General features: G+C 49.0%; 1 protein-coding gene across 1 annotated transcript in view; it reads right to left on the bottom strand.

Annotated features, from left to right (window-relative positions):
- Positions 1-27435, bottom strand: part of LOC138504875 (protein shisa-like-1) — a 69470-nt gene extending 42035 nt beyond the window's left edge. Inside the window, exon 1 of the mRNA XM_069625288.1 lies at positions 27285-27435. Within this exon, the coding sequence (XP_069481389.1) occupies positions 27285-27426 (142 nt within the window). The 5' untranslated portion in view covers positions 27427-27435. The remainder of the gene's footprint in view (positions 1-27284) is intronic.
- Positions 27436-27923: the final 488 nt, after the last annotated feature.

The following is a 27923-nucleotide window of genomic DNA, read 5'->3' as shown; positions in this document are numbered from 1 at the left end:
GTCAGACAACTGGGAGTAACTTCACAGACACAGCTGCTTTCTCCTGACTCAGCACTTGGGATTCACCATATGGGATGAGGGGGCGGTGTCAGACAACTGGGAATAACTACACAGACAGTTGTTTTCTCCTGACTCAGCACATGGGATGAAGAGCGGTGTCAGACAACTGGGAATAACTTCACAGACACAGTTCCTATCTCCTGACTCAGCACATAGGATCAGGGGGCGGTGATAGACAACTGGGAATAACTTCACAGACACATTTCCTATCTCCTGACTCAGCACATGGGATGAGGGGGCAGTGTCAGACAACTGGGAATAACTTCACAGACACAGTGCCTATCTCCTGACTCAGCATATGGGATGAGGGGGCGGTGTCAGACAACTGGGAATAACTTCACAGATACAGTTGCTTTCTTCTGACTCAGCACATGAGATTAGGGGGTGGTGTGAGACAACTGGGAATAACTACACAGATAGTTGTTTTCTCCTGACTCAGCACTTGGGACTCAGCATATGGGATGAGGGGGCAGTGTCAGACAACTGGGAATAACTTCACAGACACAGTTCCTATCTCCTGACTCAGCACATAGGATCAGGGGGCGGTGTCAGACAACTGGGAATAACTTCACAGATAGTTGTTTTCTCCTGACTCAGCACATTGTTTGATTGATTTGTTTATTTATAGAGCGCTTTATACTAAGGCGCTGGGGATGAAGGGGCGGTGTCAGACAACTGGGAGTAACTTCACAGACACAGCTGCTTTCTCCTGACTCAGCACTTGCGACTCACCATATGGGATGAGGGGGCGGTGTCAGACAACTGGGAATAACTACACAGACAGTTGTTTTCTCCTGACTCAGCACATGGGATGAAGAGCGGTGTCAGACAACTGGGAATAACTTCACAGACACAGTTCCTATCTCCTGACTCAGCACATAGGATCAGGGGGCGGTGCCAGACAACTGGGAATAACTTCACAGACACAGTTCCTATCTCCTGACTCAGCACATGGGATGAGGGGGCAGTGTCGGACAACTGGGAATAACTTCACAGACACAGTGCCTATCTCCTGACTCAGCACATGGGATGAGGGGGCGGTGTCAGACAACTGGGAATAACTTCACATATACAGTTGCTTTCTTCTGACTCAGCACATGAGATGAGGGGGCGGTGTCAGACAACTGGGAATAACTACACAGACAGTTGTTTTCTCCTGACTCAGCACATGGGATTAAGGGGCGGTGTTAGACAACTGGGAGTAACTTCACTGAAACAGCTGCTTTCTCCTGACTCAGCACTTGGGACTCAGCATATGAGATGAGGGGGCGGTGTCAGACAACTGGGAATAACTTCACAGACACAGTTCCTATCTCCTGACCCAGCACATGGGATGAGGGGGCAGTGTCAGACAACTGGGAATAACTTCACAGACACAGTGCCTATCGCCTGACTCAGCACATGGGATGAGGGGGCGGTGTCAGACAACTGGGAATAACTTCACAAACCCAGTTGCTTTCTCCTGACTCAGCACTTGGGATGAGGGGGCGTGTCAGACAACTGGGAGTAACTTCACAGATAGTTGTTTTCTCCTGACTCAGCACATGGGTTGAAGGGGCGGTGTCAGACAACTGGGAGTAACTTCACAGACACAGCTGCTTTCTCCTGACTCAGCACTGGGACTCAGCATATGGGATGAGGGGGCGGTGTCAGACAACTGGGAATAACTTCACAGACACAGTTCCTATCTCCTGACTCAGCACATAGGATCAGGGGGCGGTGTCAGACAACTGGGAATAACTTCACAGATAGTTGTTTTCTCCTGACTCAGCACATTGTTTGATTGATTGATTTGTTTATTTATAGAGCGCTTTATACCAAGGCGCTGGGGATGAAGGGGCGGTGTCAGACAACTGGGAGTAACTTCACAGACACAGCTGCTTTCTCCTGACTCAGCACTTGGGACTCACCATATGGGATGAGGGGGCGGTGTCAGACAACTGGGAATAACTACACAGACAGTTGTTTTCTCCTGACTCAGCACATGGGATGAAGAGCGGTGTCAGACAACTGGGAATAACTTCACAGACACAGTTCCTATCTCCTGACTCAGCACATAGGATCAGGGGGCGGTGCCAGACAACTGGGAATAACTTCACAGACACAGTTCCTATCTCCTGACTCAGCACATGGGATGAGGGGGCAGTGTCAGACAACTGGGAATAACTTCACAGGCACAGTGCCTATCTCCTGACTCAGCATATGGGATGAGGGGGCGGTGTCAGACAACTGGGAATAACTTCACAGATACAGTTGCTTTCTTCTAACTCAGCACATGAGATTAGGGGGTGGTGTGAGACAACTGGGAATAACTACACAGATAGTTGTTTTCTCCTGACTCAGCACATTGTTTGATTGATTTGTTTATTTATAGAGCGCTTTATACCAAGGCGCTGGGGATGAAGGGGCGGTGTCAGACAACTGGGAATAACTTCACAGACACAGTTCCTATCTCCTGACTCAGCACATAGGATCAGGGGGCGGTGTCAGACAACTGGGAATAACTTCACAGATAGTTGTTTTCTCCTGACTCAGCACATTGTTTGATTGATTTGTTTATTTATAGAGCGCTTTATACCAAGGCGCTGGGGATGAAGGGGCGGTGTCAGACAACTGAGAGTAACTTCACAGACACAGCTGCTTTCTCCTGACTCAGCACTTGGGACTCACAATATGGGATGAGGGGGCGGTGTCAGACAACTGGGAATAACTACACAGACAGTTGTTTTCTCCTGACTCAGCACATGGGATTAAGGGGCGGTGTTAGACAACTGGGAGTAACTTCACAGAAACAGCTGCTTTCTCCTGACTCAGCACTTGGGACTCAGCATATGGGATGAGGGGGCGGTGTCAGACAACTGGGAATAACTTCACAGGCCCAGTTCCTATCTCCTGACTCAGCACATGGGATGAGGAGGCGGTGTCAGACAACTGGGAATAATTTCACAGACAAAAGTGCCTATCTCCTGACTCAGCACATGGGATGAGGGGGAAGTGTTTTATCCTGACTCAGGGCTTAGGGTTACTTTCTTCTGACATGGCATGAGGCGGGTGTGGACAGTCAGAGAGGATTAAGTAGCTTTCTCCTGACTCAGGACATCCTGCTCCTTTCTCATGGCTCTTAGCAGATAGGGAGCACATCTATTGCCCACAAGGCCTTTCACTTGAATCCGGGCAGGAGAGGATGCTGGGCAGAGCCAGACAACGAGAAATAACTCTGCAGCAAACAGCTCCTCTCTCAGGATGTGAGAGGAGGCTTTGCGGATCACACTTGTGTATAGGCACGTTACAAATGCCATATCATATCATGTCATATCATGTTGACGAGCTTCACGTACACAGCGCTCTACCCTGCCCCCTCTGCTGCCCCACAGCATGCTCCTTGCTACCAGCTCTGGACTGAGTTAGGCAGGGATGAATGGATGGTTTAGCAGGAGTGCCAGCATGTTTAATCGCCCAGAAGGGACATTTTGAGACGGAAAGAGGGAGAATTGAATGTTCCCTGTTAAATTGCATTACGATCAGGGATAGCTTAGAAGGCAGAAAGTAAAAAATAGCAACATTTGTGTCCGTAAAATTGGGAGTTGCGCTTAAATAGGGAGTGTTGGCATGCATGGTTTTAGTCTTGGCCACGAAGAAGGCGGCAATAGAGATTGGATGAATGCGTTACTGGACGGACCAAGCAAAGCAAAATGCAGTCCACCCAACACATGCACCATGCACAGGCCTCCGCTGCACTATTGCCTTAGCTTTCCAGTTAGCACCAGTGTCCCCTCTCAAGCAACACTGAACATGGGTACATGACCAGTCTTAAATAAGGTTATTAGTAAGAGTTGGAATTATCGCCAGGCTTTTGTAGCTCTTAAAGCAGCTCCCGCTTTGCGTCTGACATGGGTGGACTCTATCCAGGAGAAAGAAGGGTCCTCTGGGAACACACATGAACCTAAAACTAGTATGTCAGAAACATACATATACACAGAAGAACTCCAGGACAGTCAAGGGCTTCTTTCTGGTGGAGGGTGCAGGCTCTGCAGGGGAAATCTGGCACGTTGAGTGTTGATGCCCACATGCGGGAACCCTAACCTGGCGCTGAAACACTCCACGCCGCAAGCCATGGTTCATCAGAGTCTCATGAGCGTGGATGAGTGTAACTGATGGTGCACACCTTCAGACAATCTACAGTGGGACGTGGTGGCCATGGCTGCATCACAGCAGAGAGCACCCTGGATCCACTGCCTGCATGGCCTGAGGAACCAGGCACACAGGTTGCATCACTGACCCCTCCTTCCTGTGCGCGCAGAGATACCAGAACCCCCTTAAAGGGCCGGACTGACCAGTAGCTCTGCTGCTCAGGCTCTTCCTGTGTGCAAAGCTTGGGGTCACAATGACTCTCAAATTGTTCTCATCTGCTCACCTTAAAAAGACCCATGGAGGGCGGTGTGGGGTGGGGGTCATGCCTCGGGTGCCAAATTCCCTTCCTGTTTCCTGTATTTCAGCATGAAATAAATGTGCATACAATCAATCCAAAGGGAAATCATGTGACTAATAAGTGGTGGAGTTGGAGGCAGAGTTGAGGCGGTCACTGGCAAGAGGCTGTTTTTTCTGTCCACTGTATGTGTTCTCATCAGCAGCAGGAGGAGCCTATTTCAACTCGCCGAACTCGCGGAACGAAGCGGGGTTCGAGGCAGAGTTGAGGCAGTTACTGACAGTGAGCGGCATTAGCCGGGTCTAGCTGAGGTTTCGCTACTCTCACACCTAACACCCCCCCTTCAGCATTCTACCTCATCACGTTTGAAATTGATAGAGCTGTCGGCAAGTTGACTCTCAGGACCTGAATGGTGCCGTGCTGGTAAGCCTCCTTTGGAATTTCCCTTAAATTCTCCCCTCCTGACTTTACCTTTTTGGAAGATTAATTCCAGCAAAGATTCAAGTCAATTGGCAGTTGTTCAATTGTTTCATGTGCCCGGGGATTGCGGGGGCTGCCTGTGGGCTTTCCCTTTGACCTGGGTTCAACTCTGTCTCATTTTTTAATGTTTTTTTATTTTACAACTGCTTGACGGAACAAACCTTAGGAGTAGTGTCAGTGCACTACCAGAGTGTGCTGAGGAAACCCCTAATCTGGGTTGCCCTTTGATCTGGACGGACCTTTGAGGATGCCTACTCTAGGAAGCCTGGTGATTCGGCCGGTTGAGGCTTTGGGGGATTGACCGCTCCTTTCCTCCCGCTTGGTCTGATGCCCTAGTATCACCACTGCAAGTACCAACCACCAGAATGCGGTCAGGGCTACGGAGCCGAATGAGGCAAGACCCATTAGTGGAAGGTTGCCTTATTACGAGAACGGTGGAACGGACTGAGGGGGGGTCTTCTGCGCTGAATATTGCCACAGCGGAACTGCCACGGGTGTCGACCTCACCATGTAGATTCTCACCAGTTCCCCTAGCTGTGAAGAATCTGGGCCTGGGGGTGGGTACTGTCAGAATCCATGCTCAGACAGTCCCACAACGATCATTAAATCTGGATGATCAATTCAATCCGGGTCCTCCTGCTTCTAAACTGGTTGTTTCAGCCGATATTCATTCCACCAATAGTCAGGCAACTGCAAGCACTATCGCCAATACGCCCTTGGTCCAGTTTAAAACCCCTTGTGCTATTCCTGAGACTAGGCCACTCTCGGGACAACGGGTTATGGACCATGATTTTATTAAAGCTGCAGCAACTAGCACTGACATGAAATCTCTTCCAGCATTGAAAGGAAAAGCGATGTTGGATCATTCTGTTATGAATCGGCAGGCCCATTCTTGTGGCTCAAAGGACTTGGCTGATACCAGCATCATTGAACGCGCTGATCAAGCAATGGATCAAGAGGCAAATCCTGAACTGTCTGTCTGTAACCACGCTGAAAGTGTGGTGCAACAAACCTGCGATGCGTCGCTGCAGGATTTGCCATCGGCGCTCACTAACCTAATTGATAGGTATGACATTGATTACGATCAAGAAATCAAGAAGGCAAGGCTCAGTCACAATCTGATGGTTCGGGGGAATTTGGTACCCAAAGTGATTCCCCAGCACTCCATCATACCCTGAGGGAGATTGACGAGCGTATTCGCCTGACCCACCCCACAGTCTCCGCATTGAACATGGTTCTGAGTTCATTTGTCTCATTGTATGATAACATCTGGGCAGAATTAAAATCTTCCAACGCAATGGTGGCCGATGTGAACAGTAAACTAGAGGATATTGGGCTTGAACTGCACTGTGGAACTATCAAGGGGTGTCAAGGGGCGGATAGGTTGGATGTGGGGGGGCAACAGCTTAAGCCCATTCTTGTTGAAAGCTCCTCGGAAATTACTGAACTCTCAGATAGCAGCAATGTGGAAGGTCGTTTAACTAGCCCTATACATGTTCCGGGCCTAGTTTTTGCTTGATTCCTTCTAGCTCCCCTTTGAAGGTCCTTAATGGGTCTTGCCCAATTGTTTTTTTTTTAATGTTATATTTTATTGGTTTTGTTACATACAAACACTGGTCCTCACCGGACCAGAACACAAAAACAACAATAATAACGTTTGATGGAATACTCGCTCAAGTAAATCATATACAAATTATTGTACGAAGAATTCCCTGTTGCTGTGCTCATATTCTACATTCTAAGGTGTCATATAATTTCAGATTTTAGAGTTCACATCACATCTTCCCATCATTGCCATATCTTATTCTCTTTTTCGGGGCATCCCCTGGCTTTATACACTCTCCATTCTATGGCGATGCAAATCTGTACATCAGTTATCCACTGGCTTACTTGTGGCGTTTCTGCAGCTCCCCATAATTGCGCTATATTCCTTTTAATTATTGCAGTTGTTGTCATGAAGCAGTGCTTTTCATATCTTGACAAGCCTATCTCGCTGTCTGCTCCCAGTAGTAGTAGCTTGGGGTCCCTGGGGATCGTCTGATTTAGAACTCTAGTAAGGATTGCTGCCAGTAATAGGGGATATTTGGCCATTCCCACAATGTATGAAAGAAGGTTCCCTCCTCTCCATGGCAGCGTAGGCAGTTAGGTTCCGTTATCTTACCCCAGCGATGCAAGGCTACCCTCGGGTAGTCGATCCTGTGTAGTATTTTCAGTTGGACTAATCGCAATCTGGTCGATATGGCAACCTCACGGGGGTACATTAGTATCTGAACCCAGTCTTCCAGCAAAATCTCCCCAACTTCAGTTTCCCATTTTGTTTTGAGTCGTACCAGTTCTGGTGTGGCAAAGGAGGTAATGCCACTGTACATTACTGTGGTGACTTTAGCTTGGATGTGGTCTGTTGTTATGTTGCGTTCTAGTGGAGTAGTATCTGACATGTCAGCAAGGGTAGGGAGGTGCTGTTGCAGTGCATGCCGAAGCTGTGTGTAGTGGTACCTTTCCGCCTCTGGGAGGTTGAAGGTTAGGGCCAATTCTTCATAGGATCTAATGACGCTGTTTATTATAATGTCACCCACTTTCTCTATACCACATCTCGTCCATGCTGGCCATTTTGGTAATTCATGGAAATTTCTATTCCATAATGGTTGGATCGGCGTGACTCTGTCCCCCCATCCTATAAAGGTATGTGATTCTGCCCAAATACAGGATGCCTGTGCTACCATTTTTCGGGGGGTCGTTCTGGATGTTGCCGTGTATAATTCCAAGGGCGGCGATGCCCGTACATGTGGCATTGTGGGGTCTCCATGCATTGCATCATTTACTACCGACATCTGGCTGGCCCAGTAATATGTCTGTAGCCTTGGTAGGCCAATACCACCTTCCCATATCGACCTTTGTAGTGTTTGAAGGGCTATTTTCGGGTGTCCACCTCCCCATAAGAGTTTTCTGAGTGTGCAGTCTATTTTCCGGAACTCCTTCACAGGTATATGCAGAGGGGCATTCTGGAGTACGTATAAGTAGCAGGGAAGTGTCAGCATTTTGAACAGTGCAGCTCGACCTATTAAGGTCAGGGGTAGGGACATCCAGTGCTGCACATCACCTGTAAATCGTTCCGTGATGGGTTGTAGGTTATTAAGTGTATAATCATTAAGGTTCCTCGTGATCTTAATACCCAAATATTGGAAGTGTTCGGGGGCGATTCTATATGGGCAGGGCTCAGGGGTCTCCATGCCTAGAGCATTTAGTGCAAATAGCGTGGATTTGGACCAGTTTACCCTTAGGCCGCTAAAGGCTTCATATTTCTGGAGCAGCTGTGTCACCACTGGGCATGTCGTCTTGGGGTCTCTCAGATATATCAATAAGTCATCTGCGTACAATGAGACTTTGTCTTCCCATTCTGGACCACCCGGGATGCCACTCCATGTGGGTGTTTCTCTCAGCAGCTGGGCCAGTGGTTCCATGGCTAGCGCAAAGAGGAGGGCTGATAGGGGGCAGCCTTGTTGGGTCCCTTTTCCCAAGACAAAGGATCGTGATGTCCAGCCGTTCACTCGGACTTCAGCCATTGGTGCCTCATATAGTAGTTGGACCCAGGATAGGAATTCTTCTCGAAACCCCATTTTGCGCATGATAACCCAGAGTGCCTCCCACTGAATGGAATCGAACGCCTTTTTAAAGTCTATTGCAAGTACACCTAAGGGAATATTTAGGGTCTGGGCACGCTCGATGACTAAGTGTATTCTCCTTATGTTCATTCTTGTGGATCTGCCGGGCATGAAGCCACATTGGTCTGGGTGAATTAGGGATGTTATGACCTGTTGCAGGTGTGTCGCTAACAATTTGGCTAGTATTTTAGCTTCACTATTAATGAGGGAGATGGGTCTATATGAGCTACATTTATCCGGGGGTTTGTCTACTTTGGGTATTACAATTATTGTAGCTTTCCTTAGTTCCGCTGGCAGGCGTCCCATTGTTCGGGCCTGTTGGAACATTTTGAGTAAATGCGGGGCCAGGTTGTTACAGCCTATCTTCTTCCAGGTTTCTATGGGAAAGCCGTTTGGTCCAGGGGTCTTCCCGGATTGGAGCTGCATCATGGCCATTGCAATCTCTTCTTCCATGATTTCTCTTTCTAGATTAGCAATCTGTTTGTCACTGAGGGACGGAAGGGTGATTTCGTCTAGTATGGAAGTCTCAGGGGGAGCTGCAGGTGCCTTGTATAGCTCCTCATAAAATCTTGCAAATTCTTCAGCTATATCCTCATCCGTCAGTCGAGGTTCCAAGTCTTGGGGTATAATTGCTCTCACATGATTGTGCCCTTCATCTCTCCATTCGAGCCAGGCTAGGACTTTCCCCGCTTTGTCACCAGTGTCGTAGATTCTGGCTCTCATTGCTCTCTGTGCCTGTTTGGCATTGTCCAATGCAATATTTTGCAGTTTTTTTTTAGCTAGTACTAAGGCTCTGTTTGTGTCAGGACAGTCTTGGATTAGGTGTATTTCTTCTGCCTGTTTTACGTTTGCTTCTGCCTCTCTCAGTGATTCCAGGTATATTTTCTTTTGTGCCGCTGTCCAGGAGATGATTTCCTCGTAGCACTGGTTTATAGGCTTCCTACAGTATAGAGGGACATTCCACCGATCCGTCATTTAACTCAAAGTACGTTGTGGTGGCGTTTTGTATACGTTCTATTAGTTCAGGGGAGCCTAGGTGGTAGTTGTTCAATCTCCATACCAGTGGGGGAGTTGGTTTGCACGTCGTGAGTGATATGAGTAGAGGGGATTGATCTGAGATGCCTCGTGGGAGGTATTCAGCTTGTGTTGCTGTATATGTTATTGCCGCAGGCATAAAGAAGTAATCCAAGCGTGGCAGCGATGCGTGTACCCCGGAGTGATAGGAGTACTCCTTCTCTTCCGGATGTAGGTCTCGCCATACGTCCCTAATACCAAACGCTTCCACAAATGTAGCCAGGTTGGTTCCGCGGTTAGGGTCTCTGTTAAGTAGGTGTGTGCGATCTTGTACATTGCTCATAACATCGCTGAAGTCTCCTCCTAGGACTAAGATGTCCGAGGTGTCACTGGTTAGCAAGGGTGTTATTTCGTCCATAAGCTTGGTTTGTAGTGTGGGTGGGGCATAAATCGCCATGAGGGATATTGTTCTGTTCCAGAGCGTGCCTGTGACGTATGTGAATCTTCCCCCAGTGTCTTGCATTGTTTTTGTAAGGGTGAACGGCAATCTTTTATGTATTAATATCAATACTCCTCTGGCTCCCATCGTGAAGCCTGCTTGTATGGTTGTCCGGTAGTTGGAGCGCTTGAATAATGCATTGGATGTACCTGCCAGATGGGTCTCTGTTAGGAAGCGAATATCTGGACTATGCCTATTCAGGAACTGTCTTAGTAGCCCTCTTTTCAGGCTGTTTCCTAGGCCATTTACGTTCCAGGTGAGTAGTTTTAAGGCTTTGTTCTTATTGCCTTGTAGAGTTACATTAGCGTTCATGATTACAGCTGATGGTGGAGCCTCCCGTAGTGGGGGCATTGATTGCGTTTGACTTGCAGCAGGGAACAATAGTTAGTGTTTCATTGACATCTGTTTCATGTAGATTGCAGTGTTTCATTGAGCTTTTCCATCTTTTAAACTTGTGTCGAACTCCCCCCTCCCCATACTTCGCCCCCAACTGAAGCATCTGTCACCCCTTTATGATTCAAACACTAATTAAACAGTATATCTAGGCAGTCTAGTACTTTCGCCTAGTGCTGTACGAACGTTTCCTGTTAGAGGGGGGCGGGTCGGTTCCAGTCGCCAGCCATTGTGTGCTTTCTGCCAGGTAGATCTGTTTTAAGCTGGTTTTTCTTTCTTTTTCTTTCCAGTGATTTCATTTGCCATGCCTGTTGCCATTTTCTTTCATGCGTTTTCCTGTTGTGGCATTTCCTCCTGCTGCTGTAGGGGTCTGTTATCCGGTGGTCTCTCTGGATGTGCCCTATTACAGTCACTCCCTGTCTTCTTCCTTGTGTCCCAGTCACCTTCAATATGTCTTTCTGCCCAGTTCCAAGCTTCTTTGGGATCTGTGAAGTGCACTGTTGTGCCCTTGTGAAATATTTTGAGTTGAGCAGGGAAGATTAGGCCATATTTGGTTCCCAGTGATTGCAGGCGTTTTTTGAGTGGGTCAAAGGATTGGCACGCTTTTTGAACTTCTCTGGTGAAGTCAGGGAAGAAAGTAATTTTCGAGCCGTTATAGGTGATGGGTCCTTTTGTTCTTGCCATTTGTAGTATGGCATCCCTATGCCTATAATTTAGAAGTCTTGCGATGACTGCACGTGGCGGTGCACCAAGGGGGTTCTGCCCGTTGGGATGCGATGGGCTCTCTCGATAGAAAATAATTTGGAGAAGGATTCTTTATCATATATGTCTATCAGCCATTTCTCAAGGAATAGTTCCATGCATTCTCCTTCTGCCTTCTCAGGGAGGCCAAGGATGCGGATGTTATTGCACCTTGACCTTCCTTCACTTTCATCCACTCTTCCCTAACTCGTTCTAACATGCCAGTCATCGGGCAGTTGACTCCATGCAGATTGTCCTCGGTCTCGCTATGCGTGCTTCCGCCACTCCAGTGCGTGCAGTCAGCTTCTGCAGGTCATGTCTCAATAGGGATACCTCAGCACCAATGCTGTCCATTTTCTTCCCCATTGATGTTCTGGAGCTGGCAATGGCACCCATCACGTCTCTGAGGGAGATGTCATCGTCTGTGTTCACTGGTTCAGTTGATGCTGACCTTTCCGGCGACAGTGGAGTGGTCGCATATTGTTCTATTCTGCTTTGTGTGGAGGTTTTCCTGGGCTTGTCCTTCTCCATATTGCGAAGCAGTTATTGTAGTGTGGAAAGCAATTTCGTTTTATGTGTGGAAGCGTCTGGTGATGTTGTTTCAGAGGTATCTTGGGTTTGTTGTTCACGGGGTTGTCGAGCCCAGTTGGACGCAGAGTTTAGGTAGTGCACAGTCAAGGCAATTGATCTCTTGATCCTGTTTTTGCCAGGGGTGGCTATAGTTTGCAGGTTGTTGCTTGTATCTATATCTGTTGTGGCGTGCACTTTCTTCCGTGTTTTAAGCCCTATGCCTTTGTTATTTACTGGTGGGAAGTGTTTATTCCTTTTGCTACAGTTCGAAGTTGGTAGATGTGTGTAGTGACGGTTTATACTGGTGTCACCATTTTGAGGATAGAACGAGTATCTGCCTGTTTGCAAGATGTGGCGCTCTTCTTCTGCACTCCTCAGGGTGTGGAGATTCCATCCATTACCACGCGGTTCTTGTGTTGCGGGCCTGCAGGTTCGCCAGGCTCTCCCTTGTGTTTCTATTGCGGTAGGGTGATCCTTGGTTCGCCACACTTTGCGTCAGGGGGCGAGTTACGGTTACTGCTGCACACCCTCACATGCGCGCCGTTCTTTTCTTCGTATGTTTTATTGCTATATTGCGTGCTTGAACCCTCAGTTGGTAGTTGTTTTATTTTGGCAGACCACCGCCGCTCTTGCTCCCTGGTTTATCAATTCTTGTTGCCCCTGTCCGTGCTAAAGCGAAAGTTTGGGCAGCGGTACAGTCCCGGTGGTTTTAGGTGTTCGTTAGGTTGCCCTTTCAGTTATCTCTGGGGTGGGAGGATCCGCTGCTGGGTACCCGCATGTCGTGGGGACTGCGATTGTGCTTCGATTTTGCGAAGGTTGCACTGGAAGAGCAGGCGGATCCCAGTTCAGCTTCTTGGTTACTCACCACATGATCAGCAGTCTTTCGGGGGGGAAGCCCCTCCCGGATCTATGTGTATGCTTCTAGTATTTTGTGCCGATGTTTCCGCCCAAACCAGCGACTCTTACAATTATACAGGTGAGGGCTCAGCGGGGTTAGGGCCAACTTCTCACTTCACGCCGACCCCAAGTGGGTCGGCGCTATCTTTTCACGTGTTGCCCAGTATCAGGCGAGAGCCCGCCTGTCCCGGCAGGCGGAGGGGGTCAGGAGGTTTCCCCCCTCACGATGTTCTTCAGGCAGGGGTACAAAGTCCCGGGCAGGGGTACAAAGTCCCGGGCAGGGGTACAAAGTCCAGGGCCCACCCCCCCTCTCCCCACCCCCCCTCTCCTTACCGGGTCCCCTGCAGTCCAGGTTCCGTCCCCCGATGTTCTCCACAGATCAGCAGGCACTCAACATTGCACGGAGCACCCGCGACCGCTCGGGGGAACAGAGGGCGGGGGTCTCGGTGCCGATGGCCTCGCGCAGCAGATCTTCTCTCCTGACCGGTTTCTCTCGCACTCTGGCAGTGTGTTGGTCCGCGCAAGGACCAGGGGACACTCCCCGCCTTCTGATGCAGTGATTGTCTGTGCATGGCTTCACCTCCACAGGCACCAGGATATGGAACGTTGCTGCGTTCGCGCTCAACAGCGCCCGGTGGCCACTTGAATTCTTTTCAGATGCCGTCTCTCCACCTTTTATCTGCTAATTTCTATAGAATTAGCGACCGGTTTCTCACTTTGATCACAGGATATGAGACCAGTTATGTTCCGATCCCAGAAAACATCTTTTTTCCTACATGAGCAGATGTTATTCGGGCAGGATATTACAGGATACGGCTGGCGGCCTCGGGAGCACCGAAGGATCACATCTTCATGCCACGCCTGTTGGCCACCCCCCCGGTCTTGCCCAATTGTTGATCTAACTACTGACCATACCCCGAGTGTGGGGTGCCCAGCAGTGTCGGGGGGGACTTACTCGGTGTGGCAGCAACTGTGGAAGAGCTCCTTTCACCTAAACCAAATAATGCAAAAATAAAAGGATGAAATTGGTGAAGCGGAAACCTGCAGTACGAAGGAAATCGTATCCTTAGCATTAGAGCGGCCCACAAATCCCTCTTTCGCTCTAGGCTGTCCCCTGTAATTGAGCATGGTAGCTCGAGTGTGGTGGTGCCCTCCAAAACCGTGTCTGTTGATTCTGCGGCACAAACTGATCCGAATTTGTTGGTTTTTTTCATTATGATGCAGATGAAAACTCAGGCCAGGATGGGGACCTTACCCCTTTGGCTTAAACTGCATTGTAGGTGGGCAAATGTCAGGGGGCTGACCCTCTGTGTTTTGGCCTGGTGTCTAGGGGGGCACACAAGGTGACCCAAGGGAAGCTGGCAGTGCCACAGCCCCCACTCCTATGGAGGGGCATGTGACAATGTGCCCACAGGTCATCATGGCTGGCCCCATTAGATTCATCTCGGGACCTAGTGAGGGGGTATTCACCTCGGCTCAGCCTGCAGTAATGTCGGGGGGGCAGTTTGCCCCTGGAGGGGTCCATGGTAGTGGGAAACCCTGTGAACAGGAAGCTAAGTGGGATGGCACAGTGGGAGTATTTAGCCAAGTGGATACCCTTGTGGGTCTGGGGGTGGGGCAGGTTGGGAAATCTCCCCCTACTGAGAACATTGGCGTGGGATCCTTCCACTTCAGGGTGGGATGTGGAAGTGGTAAATCTCGGTTATTGGATAACCCAAATGATGTCGCCCCAATGTCTAACTATCCCAAGGTGGCTTCAGGAGTTAAGGACTGGCTTCAACGCCTACACTTGCCCTCAACCTATACACCAGGGGAGTTGCTAGGTCTGGAAAAGACCTGGGGCTAAGCTGATGTTGGAACTGTTGGGACTGGGGGCTAGCTAGTCTTTTGGCTGTAGCTCCTGAGATTCTATCCGGGGCTACAACCAAAAGATCAGGGGCTACAGCCCCCTTAGCCCCCCCTAGCAACGCCCCTACTGTACACCAAGAGATAGATCTAATGATCAGCAGCCTACAGCATGGGGCTCTCGTAGTACATTATTGAACCAACGAGTGGCTGATTCTCGGGGTATAAAGGTGAGGGATGTACTGGGCACTAGAATTAAGGACGGATAAGCATGCCATTTAGATGCCACAACGTATTGAAATGACAAGCATTTTGGGCCCTGATTATCCGGTACGTCTGAATCGATCTAACATTCTGTCAATATTCTCAGAAATTGCATCTTTGGCATTGGTGGGCTCACCTGATATTGGGAGAGTGGCCTTCCCCGAGAAAGATCATCTAGACACCTGCATTATCTATCTGAACCCTCCCTTAGTAAAGGAACTGATCCTCACCCAACGTGAAGGACTACTGAACCTAGGGTTTGAAGTTAAACAGGTGGAGATGGAGAAGGGGGGTCCTTACTTTGAAAACGACAAGCATAGAAGTCTGCTCCCGCTGGTGGGGAATGAGAGTGTGGGAGTGGGCTATGGGACTGGGAAGGCTGTTGAAAAAGAAATAGATTTGGCTGCCATAACCTACTTCTTGTGGCAGAAACGTGTCCCGTAAACAACCAATCTGTGAGGACACTGAGTGGAAAAAGGTCCCCTTGTGCCTAAAATCTTGGAATACCTGTGGAAGTGTACATCCTTTTTACTAACCCGATCTGTCTGGCTAACCTAAGAGAGGCAAATTGTATCTGTTTACAAGAAACGTGGCTGACCTCTATACCTATTTTAGATGGCTATAAGATCTTCACCCAATCAGCAAAAGGGAGTGCAGGGGGGAGGGCCTTAGGGGGTTTCCTTATTACAGTAGAAAACACCCTGGCCACTTATTGAAAATGTACCCTTTGGTGTACTTGGTGTGGACTTTACCTCCCGGGATGGTTCAGTGAAGATTTTGATTGTTCATATTTACGGGCACAAAGGTATCTCGTTGGTGGATGCCTGTGTTGAGAAAGTGTGCCAAGTTATTGACGAGTGGTCCGGGAGATTCTTGAATGGGAGGGTCTTAGTGGTGGGAGACTTTAATGCTGATTGTGGATTCCATACTACACCCTGGGATCTCGATGAGGTGTATTTGGATCAAGCTGGACATATTGAGAAGTGACATTGGGGGAAAACTTGGTATGTGGGTATGGGGTGTCTGGGGCTACAAACTTTGGTGGCGAAAAGGTCTCAGACATCTAAGGAGTTGGAATGGCACACCTTGTATAGGGGGAATAGTTCATCCCCTTTGGATTATATTTTCCTGGATAACTTTCTTATGAATCGTTGTGTGTCGTTTAATGTGTCTAAGAATGAGTGAGTGATCACTGTATCTTAAGGGCAACCTTTGATTTTGTATTAAATTTCGGAGAATTTCGTCTCCAGTCACAGGTTGTTGCTAGTGTGGCGGGTAATTCAGTAAGACTGATATTAACATCTGTACTTTGAATCAGAATCTGAGGTACACCTTGAATCTTTCTACCCTTGACTGGAAAATTAATAATTTCAATGTAACTGAGTTCCAGAGGTTTATTGGTCTCCTGGTGTCTGGTATCCGCACCAGGAATGGGAATAGAGGTAATGGCCCTCTTAGACATACTCACTGCTATAATGTGGACTTGGCCTCAGCAAAAAGAACCACGAGGAGGGAAATTAGACTGATCTGGCGATCAAGCATGGATGAGGGTACTCATTCAGAGCTTGTTAGGAAAACCAAGCAGTCCTATAAAAACTACTCTAAGTCAGTTAAAAATATTATACTGCAACAGGATGCTGAAACCATGTTTGGGGTATTGATCAACACACAAGTCAGTGCCTTCTGGCACCTTATCTAATGGCCAAGATCCCAACTATGTAGTTTTCCAGCTAAATACTATCTCTGAGTTGGAACGGGTTGAGTTATGATATGATATGATATGGCATTTATAACGCGCCTATACACAAGTGTTTCAAGGTGCGACAAGGCAAGGGAGGGGAACAGAGGGAGGACGGACAGCGATCCTACTAGGCCAGGTGTCATTCAGTTTACTCAAGTGCATGGGAAGGGGACAGGGAAAGTGCAGTTCATGGGAAAGAGAATAACTATAAGTAAATAAATAAACGGCCAACATGTGGCAAGTGCATGGGTAAGTGCTGGCATCAGGTGTCAAGGGCTGGTAGGGGGACTGTATGGATACAGAAACAGTCCACAAGTGCGGGGGTTAGCAGGTGGGCAGTGCAGGTGTGTGGCGCTGGTGGGGGAAGGACCTGGGCCCGAGATCAGAGAGTGTCCAGGTAGCCAGTGCAGTTCCGGTTACAGCCAGGAGGTCAGCAGAGGAGAGGAGGAGAAAAGGCAGAAGCAAAGAGAAAGGCTTTGAGGTGCTTCCAGAACTGGATATGGTTCTCCTCAAGTTTAAGGGAGGCAGGGAGGCTGTTCAAGAGGGAGGCACCAGTCGAGGAGAGAGATCTACCACCAACTCGTTGCTTGAAGAAGTTCTGGAGAGATACGATCCCTGGGTTTGAGGCCAAGGACAAGTCTCGCAGTCCTGTTCTGGATACGTTGCAGAGGGCGGAGAGTAGAAGCAGGCAGATTTAGAAAGAGGCTGTTACAACAGTCCAGCCTAGAGAGAACCAGAGCTCTGAAGACAGTGAGCTTCGGGGGGGAAGGAGAGGAAAGGAAGAATACCTCTGAGGAGGTGCAGCTGGTAGTGTGACTTCTTAGAGACGTCAGAGGCGTGAGGAGAGAAGGAGAGTGTGGAGTTGAAGATGGCCCCAAGGTTTGTAGCCTCACAGGTGGGAGCAGGAAGAGGGCCAAGAGAGGCCAGCCAGAGAGCTAAGGGGAGGAGGGAGCGGCTGTGCCGATAAGGAGAATCTCAGTCTTACTGGCATTAAGGCAGAGGTCATTGGTGGCACACCACTCCTGGATAGCAGACAGGCAGTCAGAGATGAGCAAAGGAGAGGAGGAGGCCGAGGGTAGCCTGAAAATGAGCTGGGTGTCATCCACATAGCACTGAAAGTTGGGGCATAGAGCGGCGATGCAGTGGGCGAGGAGTGCCAGGTATTGGTTGAAAAGCCAGGGAGAGAGGTTAGACCCCTGGGGGACACCACAGGTAGAGAAAAAGATGGCAGATTTGAGGGAAGGTTCAGGCCACCTACAATTAACCCTCCTGTGATAACTAGTTCTTTGGATTGTACCATCTGGGACTCCCCATTAGATATTAGTACCATTTACTCCCTGCGATCCAAATGTAAAAACTTAGAGCTCCGGGTCCAAATGGATTAACAAACAACACCTTCAAGGCTGATAAAAATATCTGAGCGAATCTACTCTACCTGGAATTTATTTATTTATTTATTTATTTTTTTATTTGTATATGGTTTTATTAAACCTTTACAAAAAACATCAACACATCGAATCAACACATAGTATAAATAGATACACAATTATAAATTTTACGTAATTACATTATTAGAGTATTACAAAGGGTTAAGAGAATTTAGAGAAAAAATTACAAGAACAAACAAGAGCAAGCGCAGTAGCAGCAAATTAACCTATATCTTTAACCTATATCAATATCTTACTAACATGGAATTTAAGGATATCATTGGTACAGGGGCAATGCCACCGTCTTGGAGCACGGCCCATGTGATACGCATTTATAAGTGTGGAAATAGGACTGACCCTACGAACTATCGGCCAGTTTCACTTATTGACACTGATTGTAAAATCTTCTCGGCTCTCTCACTTAGAAGAATGGGCCAAAGTGAATCATCCTCTTGATCGATTTCAGACCGGTTTTCGAAAGGGGCACTCAAACACATTAATGGGTTTGTTCTCAAATGCACCGAGGAAGAAGCATGGCTGAGGCTGAAGGGCTGTACTTATATGGCCTCGATTGATCCATCGGCCGCATTTGACTGCGTAGTCCGAGGTGAATTCTGGGCAAAATTGGCTACTTGGGGTATGCCGGGGGGGGCTGTTGAGGCTAATTATGGGTGTTTATGAGAACTGTGGGATACAAGTCTGTTTGAGTCAAAAGGGGGATGTCTCTCAGAGAATTAGATCTTACCGGCGGGTCAGACAGGGATGTGTTCTGGCCCCCTGGTTGTTCAACCAATATATGTCAGATGTTGCGCTCACCCTAGCAAAGGAAGGGTTGATTGCGCCCACAGTTGGGCAGGCAAAAATCATATGGCTTGCATACGCAGATGATTTTTTTGATCTTCGACCTAACCAGGGTCAGTCTGCAGAGGCTCCTAAATAAATTTGAGGGATATGCAACAAAAAAAAAGGGGCCCATTATTAATCTCAACAAAACGAAAATTCTTGCATTCAGGAAAGCGAGGGTGAAGCGCAACCGACCCGTAGGGCACATTGAAGGTACAGCTGTAAAGTTATCTGAGAGTGAAAGGTATCTGGGCTTCAATTTTGGAGCACATAAAAGGTACTAAAATGGTCTTTGAGGCATTGCTATAAAAGGCCATGCTCCTAAATCCTAGATCATAAAAATTGATCGTACGTTCGGTAGATTCTCGCTGAAACCAGTATTAATGTTCTTCGAAGGGAAGATTGTGCCAAAATGAACATATGGTCTTGAACTAAAGTCTGATAAAGTGCAGAAAATACTGGACAAAATTGAGGGCAGAATGTGGTGGCGGATTCTTGGTGTACCGAATGCAGTGCCACTACCGGCACTAAAATTTGAATTAGGTGTCTCTTCAATTTGATCAAGGGTACAATGGTGCCTCTTAACACAATGGGCCTCATTACACGGACGGCGGTAAGGGTTAATGGTCACCGTTAATGGTACCGGTGACCGTTAACCCTTACCGCCTTACTACGAGGTCCCTTTGCGGGTTGGAGACTTTAACGCCTGCTTTTTGCAGGCGTTAAAAACCAACCCGCAAAGGGACCAGGGAGCTAATTACGGTACCGCAATTTGCGGTGCCGTAATTAGCACCTTCCCCATTCCCATTTTGCCCTATGGGGCAAAAATGGGAATGGGGTAGGGCAATGGGGGAAGGGGGAATTACCGCCCCACCAACCTTGGAATAGGGCGGTAATTCCCCTTTCCTCCAAGGCGGTGCCGGTATTTTACCGGCATGGACCAAGGTGCTAATAGCACCTTGGTCCACCGCCGTCCGTGTAATGAGGCCCTATATGTGATTCCTTGTACCATCTGATGGGTGAAAATGTGAATCTGCCCAGAGGTTAGATGTGACTCTATTCTTTATGATATCGGCTCTAGAGACATTGGTTTCCGACCCATTGAACGTAAAAAGAGCCTTGCTCGATTTTGATTGGATCCAGACGACTGATTCATTCCATTCATACACATCCTTGGGTCATCTTGCACACAAGCATAGTTGACGCGTATCCCCATCCAATATTCTGCTCCAATTTCCGAATCGTTATTATCGTGTGCTACTATTCAGGGTCCGGTGGAATCTTCTACCCACCAAGGAAATCCAGCTCAGGAGGAATTTAATTGTGAATGATGCAGTTGGTTGTAGGATCTGTATGCTGAAATCGGAGTCGTTACGACACTTAGTCTTGGAGTGTGATTCACTAAAGCTGTCGGGCCTAGAATTGAATCTACAACTCTGCAGTGAGGATACGGTATGGAAGCGCTGCCTCAGTATCCAGAATGTACATGAGGGACTGGCCTTCTCAGGTTTTATCAAAAGTCTTAATCTATAGATATTCTGATGTGGAAGGAAATTATGAGAGTTTGATCGACTGCCCGACCCCGAAGCCTTTTTTCTTCTTATGCTCGCGTAAAGTAGAGGCTGTACCTGGAACAATGTTTCACATGAATTTTATGATTTTATTACGATATGCTGTCCTGCTACTATAAATTGTGTCAGGGGGCATGTTGCATACGACCTTCTTGATGTTCTATATTTTTTCTTTTTTTTACGGTGGTTATTTATATGTTCAATCAGTTATATTTTAATTTGCATTATTCTGTGTGATGTACTGTTTGCTTGGTTGATTTTTGGGTTTTGTTTCTCTCTTTTGTTCGCTTTCTTTGTTCATCCCATGATGTTTATGTGATTCTGTTGTGGTTATGGGATGTTATTGTGGCTGTGTTTTATATTTCTAAATTTGTAAAGGTTTAACTAAACCAAATGCAATAAAACAAATAAAAATAAATAGTGGTGATTTTGAAAACCTGGCACCACTGTGGCCCTCAATGAGCAGAGTTATGAGGTCACTTCTTGGACAAGGTCAGGTGCTGTGAGAGCACTACAATGGTGATGGCGCAGTATAACAACAGACTAACATAACATAAGGTAATCAAGAAGCATATACATGAAATGTGATGGCTGATAAATCCCAAAACACTATCCTGCGTTCTGTCTGCCATGATATGATATGTCATTTATAACGTGCCTGTACACACGTGTTTCATGCGTTTATAGCCCCAGTGTGCGTATCACCAATTCAGTGATCACCAGGCATGTATACCCACAGCGTGCATATCACCAATTCAATGTTCACTATACATGTATAGCCTCAGTGGGCATATATCCAATTCAATGTTCACTATAGATGTATAGCCTCAGTGGGCATATCACCAATTCAATGTTCACCATACAGTTATACCCTCAGTGTGCATATGTTATGTTATGTTAACGGTACTTATATAGCGCACCGTCACCAACAGAATTGGTACCCAGGCGCTCTGGAGGATCTGTAAATGAGAAGGTGGGATGGGTTAGTAAGGTGAAGAGGGCATAGGATAGTGAGAGGAGTGGTGTACTGTTGGCAGCTTCAACTCGGTAGACACTGGGTGCTGAGCTTTGGTGCGAGTATTGGATCGGTGTCAGTCCGCGTGTGCTGTTGGTGCGGCTTATGTGTTGTTGCAGTGTGGTGAAGTTCGTGCAGCTGGTTGTGCGAGAGATGGTTGTGTGCGTTTTTTAAGTATGCAGGGAGTTTGAGTTTATATTGGTTAGTGGGTTATGTGACATTTAACATGTAGGCATTCACAGTTCTGTCTAAGTGCAGCACTTGCTGACCTACATAATTCAGTCTGAGTGTGGCACTCACCAATCTTCACAATACCATCCAGATACCGCACAGGCCAATGTTCACAACTCTATCCAAGTGTAGGACATGGCAGCATTACCAATTCCCTTTAAGTGTAGTGCTTGGTAATCTTTATAAATCCGTCTAGGTGTGGCACTCGCTAACCTTCACAAATTATCTAGATGCGACGCAGGGCGAAGTTATGAAATCCGTCTAGGTGTGGCATATGCTAACATTCACAATTCTGTCCAGAGGCGGCACAGGCCAATGTTCTCAATTCTAAGTGTGGCATGTGTATGAGTGAGATACAAATAAAATATCAACATCAACATGGTTAGCACTTCTTCGGAGAGCTGGGGGATGTGCTGCTCCTGACTGATATCACAATTCATTGATCACCATGCATGTTGTATAGCCTCAGTGTGCATATCACCAATTCATTGATCACCATGCATGTTGTATATGGTCACTATATATGTATAGCCTCAGTGTTCATATCACCAATTCAATGTTCACTATACATGTATACCCTCAGTGTGCATATCACCAATTCACTGTTCACCATGCATTTATAGCCTCAGTGTGCATATCACCAATTCAATGTTCACCATGCATTTATAGCCTCAGTGTGCATGTCACCAATTCGTTGTTCACCGTGCATTCATACCCTCAGTGTGCATATCACCAATTCAATGTTCACCATACAGTTATACCCTCAGTGTGCATATCACCAATTCATTGTTCACCATACATTTATAGCCTCTGTGTTCATATCACCAATTCATTGTTAACCATGCAATTATCGCTTCAGTGTTCACATCAAAGTTGGCAGTTGTAGGTCTCTTGGTTATTCCATGACCTATATGTTTGCGATCCCTGTTGGAAAATGAGCATCACTTCATGTTGGTTGAATGCATGCGTGTTGGCATGGGTGTGCTGACTTTGTTAGAACTAAACCCACCTCAATATGTCTACCACCCCCAGCGACACTGTTGCCTATCACACCAAAGCCAGATCCAGCTCAACACCACCTGCTACTAAGACCTTGTGCCCTATCATGGGCACTACCAGGCTAAGTAGGCTAAGAACACGTACCTCCCACCGCTACCCTACCAGCTCCACCACAATGTCTACACGCCATACCACATTAACTTCACACTATCCCTTGAAAAGAAACTCCACCCCATTTCTACTATAATGGACACCATAGAAGTAAGGAACAAGCGGAACCTAACAGTGGACAGCCTCGCTCCTATCCTGAAGGAAGCCCTGTCCACCAATCACCTCTTGAGCACTAATCCCAGTTGTCTTGCAGACCTCTACCACAACTGTTTTAAAACTACTATCGACTCATTAGCCCCACTTCCAACTAAAACTCGACAACCAGACAAACACACAACATTCTGGTTCAATGAGGAACTTGTGCAAATCAGGCGCAATAAAAGATCCTTGGAACATATCCATAAAAGGACCCTATCCTCCGACTCATCAGAAGCATTTTCAGTGGCCAACAGAATTTACAAAACAACCATTATAATGCACAAAGCTAATGCCCTGAACACCCGCATCAGTAACGTGTCTTCAAATTCCAAAGAGCTCTTTACAATTCTAAGAGAATTGGAAAATCCCATCCCATCATCCTCTCAAGTGAACTCAAGCAAAGCCTGGTGCACCACTATCCAAAATGTCTTAGTATCTAAAATACAAGTACTCTAAGGGAAAATCTGCTCCAAAAGAAAGCTCCTGGCCAACAAAAACACATTGCTACAGACTATAGACAGATCCAGCAAAAACCCAAACACCCAATTCAAATTCACTCCAGTATCCCAAGAACAAGTAATAGACACCATTTCCAAGCTAAAACCGTCCAACTGTAAAGGAGACAGCTTCCCAGCTCACCTAGTCAAATTGTGCACTCCGACGCTTACCCCCATCATCAATAAATGTATGAATGCATCGTTCAGCACAAATACAGTCCCTTCTAGTATCAAAGAAGCTTGGGTGACCTCTCTCCTAAAGAAAAATTGCCTGGACCCTACAATCCCCATGAACTACCGCCCCATTATCACGGTTCTCTTTTTGTTGAAAATTATTGGTAAAATAGCCTATGCACAAATACAATCTCACTTTGAACAAAATCCCCTCCTAGGAGTGAGAAAATCGGGCTTTCGTCCTACCCATAGTACCGAAACAGCTCTCTTGGATCTTAACATCCAGATGGACTCCAGAAGAGACGCTGAGAAACTCTGCATTCTCTTATTATTGGATCTGTCCACTGCATTTGATCGAGTGGATCATGACAAACTATGCTCCACCTTGGCAAACGATTTCCAGTTCTGACATGATGCCACCCTTGGGTCAAATCCTTCCTTGCAGATCGCACATCCGGATAGTCACCATTGGTAGGGAAGCTGCAGACCATATACCAGTACCACTAGGAGTCCGGCAAGGATCATGCTTTTCACCCACACTTTACAATGCTTACACTAAGTGACTGTTCGCTGCCCTGGATGCCATGGGTGTCATCTTTAGAACTTCGCTGATGACACCCAGATCCTAATTCCCATAACGGAAACTACGATCAGGTCACCGTCATGATTAACAAAATATGTCCGATAATTCAAAACTGGATGGCTATTAACAGCCGCTGCCTAAATGATGAGAAGACGGAGATTCTCATTGTGGGCTCTCCGACTACTCCACAGTCACCATTGATGGAGGTTAAATCCTTAGGCGTTCACCTAGACGCAAACTTAACTATAACCAAGCATGTAAACGCCCTCTCATCGGCCACCTCCTACTGCATTTAGTCGCCAATTTCTCACGCCACAAAGCTGTACTGCGTTAGCCAGGGCCCTCATCTTATCGAAGCTAGATTATTGTAAAGTATTACTGCTAGGCTCCTCGAACACCAACTTAGCCAAACTACAACTGTTACAAAATAGAGCACTGCGAGCAGCCATTGGACTAAAAATAAAATATATATATATTTATATCGGACCATATCTCCGCTATCAGGAGGGAAGCCCACCGGCTTCCTATTAAAGCCAGAATCATTTCCAAAGCACTCTGTGTCCCCCAGAAATGCTTGTTTGTTTGTTTGTTGATTTATAAAGCGCACCAAACCCGGAGCGTTATTTTCCGGGCGCATTTGCACGAGTTACAGATCTACATTACCGTGAATTACAATAGCTACGATCAATAAGCACAGAGTGAAAGAAACAAAGGATAATACAGTGAAGAAACGTCTTGCCAAAAGGGTCCCCACGTACATCAACAACACCGTTACCCCAAGAGAACCACCAGAACATTAAGACTCAATAACAGTGCACATCCCTTTATCCCACTCTTCTAATGCTCCAGAGCAGGGGGAAGCAGCTTCCAGTAATGGCCCCTAAACTCTGGAACACACTCCCAAGCCACCCTAGAATTGAGCCCTCACAACAGTGCTTTAAAAAGGCACTCAAAGTGTGGCTATTCAATAAGTTCGAGCCCGATACCCCACTCCCCATCCAGGCCTCCCCAGGTGGCCCCCATGCCTGGCAGGCGAGTGTGAAGGAGGAGACGTGCAGCCACGCCAGCCTCCCCAGGTGGCCCCCATGCCGGACAGGCGAGTGTGAAGGAGGAGACGTGCAGCCACGCCACCCTCACCCTCCCCAGGTGGCCCCCATGCCTGGCAGACGAGTGTGAAGTAGGAGACATGTAGTCACGCCAGCCTCCCCAGGTGGCCCCCATGCCTGGCAGGCCAGTGTGAAGGAGGAGACATGCAGCCACAGCCTCCCCAGGTGGCCCCCATGCCGGGCAGGCGAGTGTGAAGGAGGAGACATGCAGTCACGCCAGCCTCCCCAGGTGGCCCCCATGCCTGGCAGGCCAGTGTGAAGGAGGAGACATGCAGTCACGCCAGCCTCCCCAGGTGGCCCCCATGCCTGGCAGGCCAGTGTGAAGGAGGAGACGTGCAGCCACGCCACCCTCACCCTCCCCAGGTGGCCCCCATGCCTGGCAGGCGAGTGTGAAGGAGGAGACGTGCAGCCACGCCAGCCTCCCCAGGTGGCCCCCATGCCGGACAGGCGAGTGTGAAGGAGGAGACGTGCAGCCACGCCAGCCTCCCCAGGTGGCCCCCATGCCGGACAGGCGAGTGTGAAGGAGGAGACGTGCAGCCACGCCACCCTCACCCTCCCCAGGTGGCCCCCATGCCTGGCAGACGAGTGTGAAGTAGGAGACATGTAGTCACGCCACCCTCACCCTCCCCAGGTGGCCCCCATGCCTGGCAGACGAGTGTGAAGTAGGAGACATGTAGTCACGCCAGCCTCCCCAGGTGGCCCCCATGCCTGGCAGGCCAGTGTGAAGGAGGAGACATGCAGTCACGCCAGCCTCCCCAGGTGGCCCCCATGCCTGGCAGGCCAGTGTGAAGGAGGAGACGTGCAGCCACGCCACCCTCACCCTCCCCAGGTGGCCCCCATGCCTGGCAGGCGAGTGTGAAGGAGGAGACGTGCAGCCACGCCACCCTCACCCTCCCCAGGTGGCCCCCATACCTGGCAGGCGAGTGTGAAGGAGGAGACGTGCAGCCACGCCAGCCTCCCTAGGTGGCCCCCATGCCTGGCAGGCGAGTGTGAAGGAGGAGACGTGCAGCCACGCCACCCTCACCCTCCCCAGGTGGCCCCCATGCCTGGCAGGCCAGTGTGAAGGAGGGGACGTGCAGCCACGCCAGCCTCCCCAGGTGGCCCCCATGCCTGGCAAGCCTCAGGCCAGTGTGAAGGAGGAGGAGGCATGCAGCCACGCCACCCTCACCCTCCCCAGGTGGCCCCCATGCCTGGCAGGCCAGTGTGAAGGAGGAGACATGTAGTCACGCCAGCCTCCCCAGGTGGCCCCCATGCCTGGCAGGCCAGTGTGAAGGAGGGGACGTGCAGCCACAGCCTCCCCAGGTGGCCCCAATGCCTGGCAGGCCAGTGTGAAGGAGGAGACATGCAGCCACGCCAGCCTCCCCAGGTGGCCCCCATGCCTGGCAGGCCAGTGTGAAGGAGGGGACGTGCAGCCACGCCAGCCTCCCCAGGTGGCCCCCATGCCTGGCAGGCCAGTGTGAAGGAGGGGACGTGCAGCCACGCCAGCCTCCCCAGGTGGCCCCCATGCCTGGCAAGCCAGTGTGAAGGAGGAGACGTGCAGCCACAGCCTCCCCGGGTGGCCCCCATGCCTGGCAGGCCAGTGTGAAGGAGGAGACGTGCAGCCACAGCTTCCCCAGGTGGCCCCCATGCCTGGCAGGCCAGTGTGAAGGAGGGGACGTGCAGCCACGCCAGCCTCCCCAGGTGGCACCCATGCCTGGCAGGCCAGTGTGAAGGAGGGGACGTGCAGCCACGCCAGCCTCCCCAGGTGGCCCCCATGCCTGGCAGGCCAGTGTGAAGGAGGAGACATGTAGTCACGCCAGCCTCCCCAGGTGGCCCCCATGCCTGGCAAGCCTCAGGCCAGTGTGAAGGAGGAGGAGGCATGCAGCCACGCCACCCTCACCCTCCCCAGGTGGCCCCCATGCCTGGCAGGCCAGTGTGAAAGGGCCGGGTAGGCTTACCTGCTGTCCAGGCGGAGGTGAGCAGCAAGGCTGCCGAGAAGAGCCTCCTCCGTTGGCCTGCTCGCTGCATCTTCTGCTGCGCCCCCCTCACACTGACACCCCAGTGCACAGCTGCAGAGAAGGAAGGAAGCACAGAGTCCATTATCCAGGGCAGCCATTAAGCAGAACAATAAACAGCTTCCCAATGAGGACATGCACTTTATTCTCCCAGTTCAGAGAGCTTCTGCGGGAATCATAATAGCTTTTCCAGGCCGTGCAATTCCTCGAGGGGGGCCTTGTTGATGGCTAGAAAGTGGTTCAGAGGCTCCACGTGCACACACCTCATTCCCCTGCTTAGAGTCGCCAGCCCGGGCAACTTGAAGCCTTGTCCATTAGAGCCCGGCGCTAGAAGCGCCCAGTGACTAGGCCGCGTGGCTTCGGTGCTCCATGGGAGCCCAGCAACACTGGCCGCCTGCAGATACAGCGGCAGGGACAGCCCAACAGCGACACGGTGCCCACCCGGGGGACACCCACCCATCGGGAAGAGCTGTCCATGTGTGAGATGCATTATAACGTCCACGGCTGGGAGGGGGGCCACCGACACCGCTGGTGGGAAAAACGAATATAGAGTTAGATACCTGTGCATCTTTCTTAAACAGA

Source organism: Ambystoma mexicanum, chromosome 11 (genome assembly GCF_040938575.1).
Source record: "Ambystoma mexicanum isolate Mex_15411 chromosome 11, UKY_AmexF1_1, whole genome shotgun sequence".
Classification (NCBI taxonomy): Eukaryota; Metazoa; Chordata; class Amphibia; order Caudata; family Ambystomatidae; genus Ambystoma; species Ambystoma mexicanum.
The sequence above is the reverse complement of the archived record's forward strand: the minus strand, read 5'-3'. Positions and strand labels throughout refer to the sequence as shown.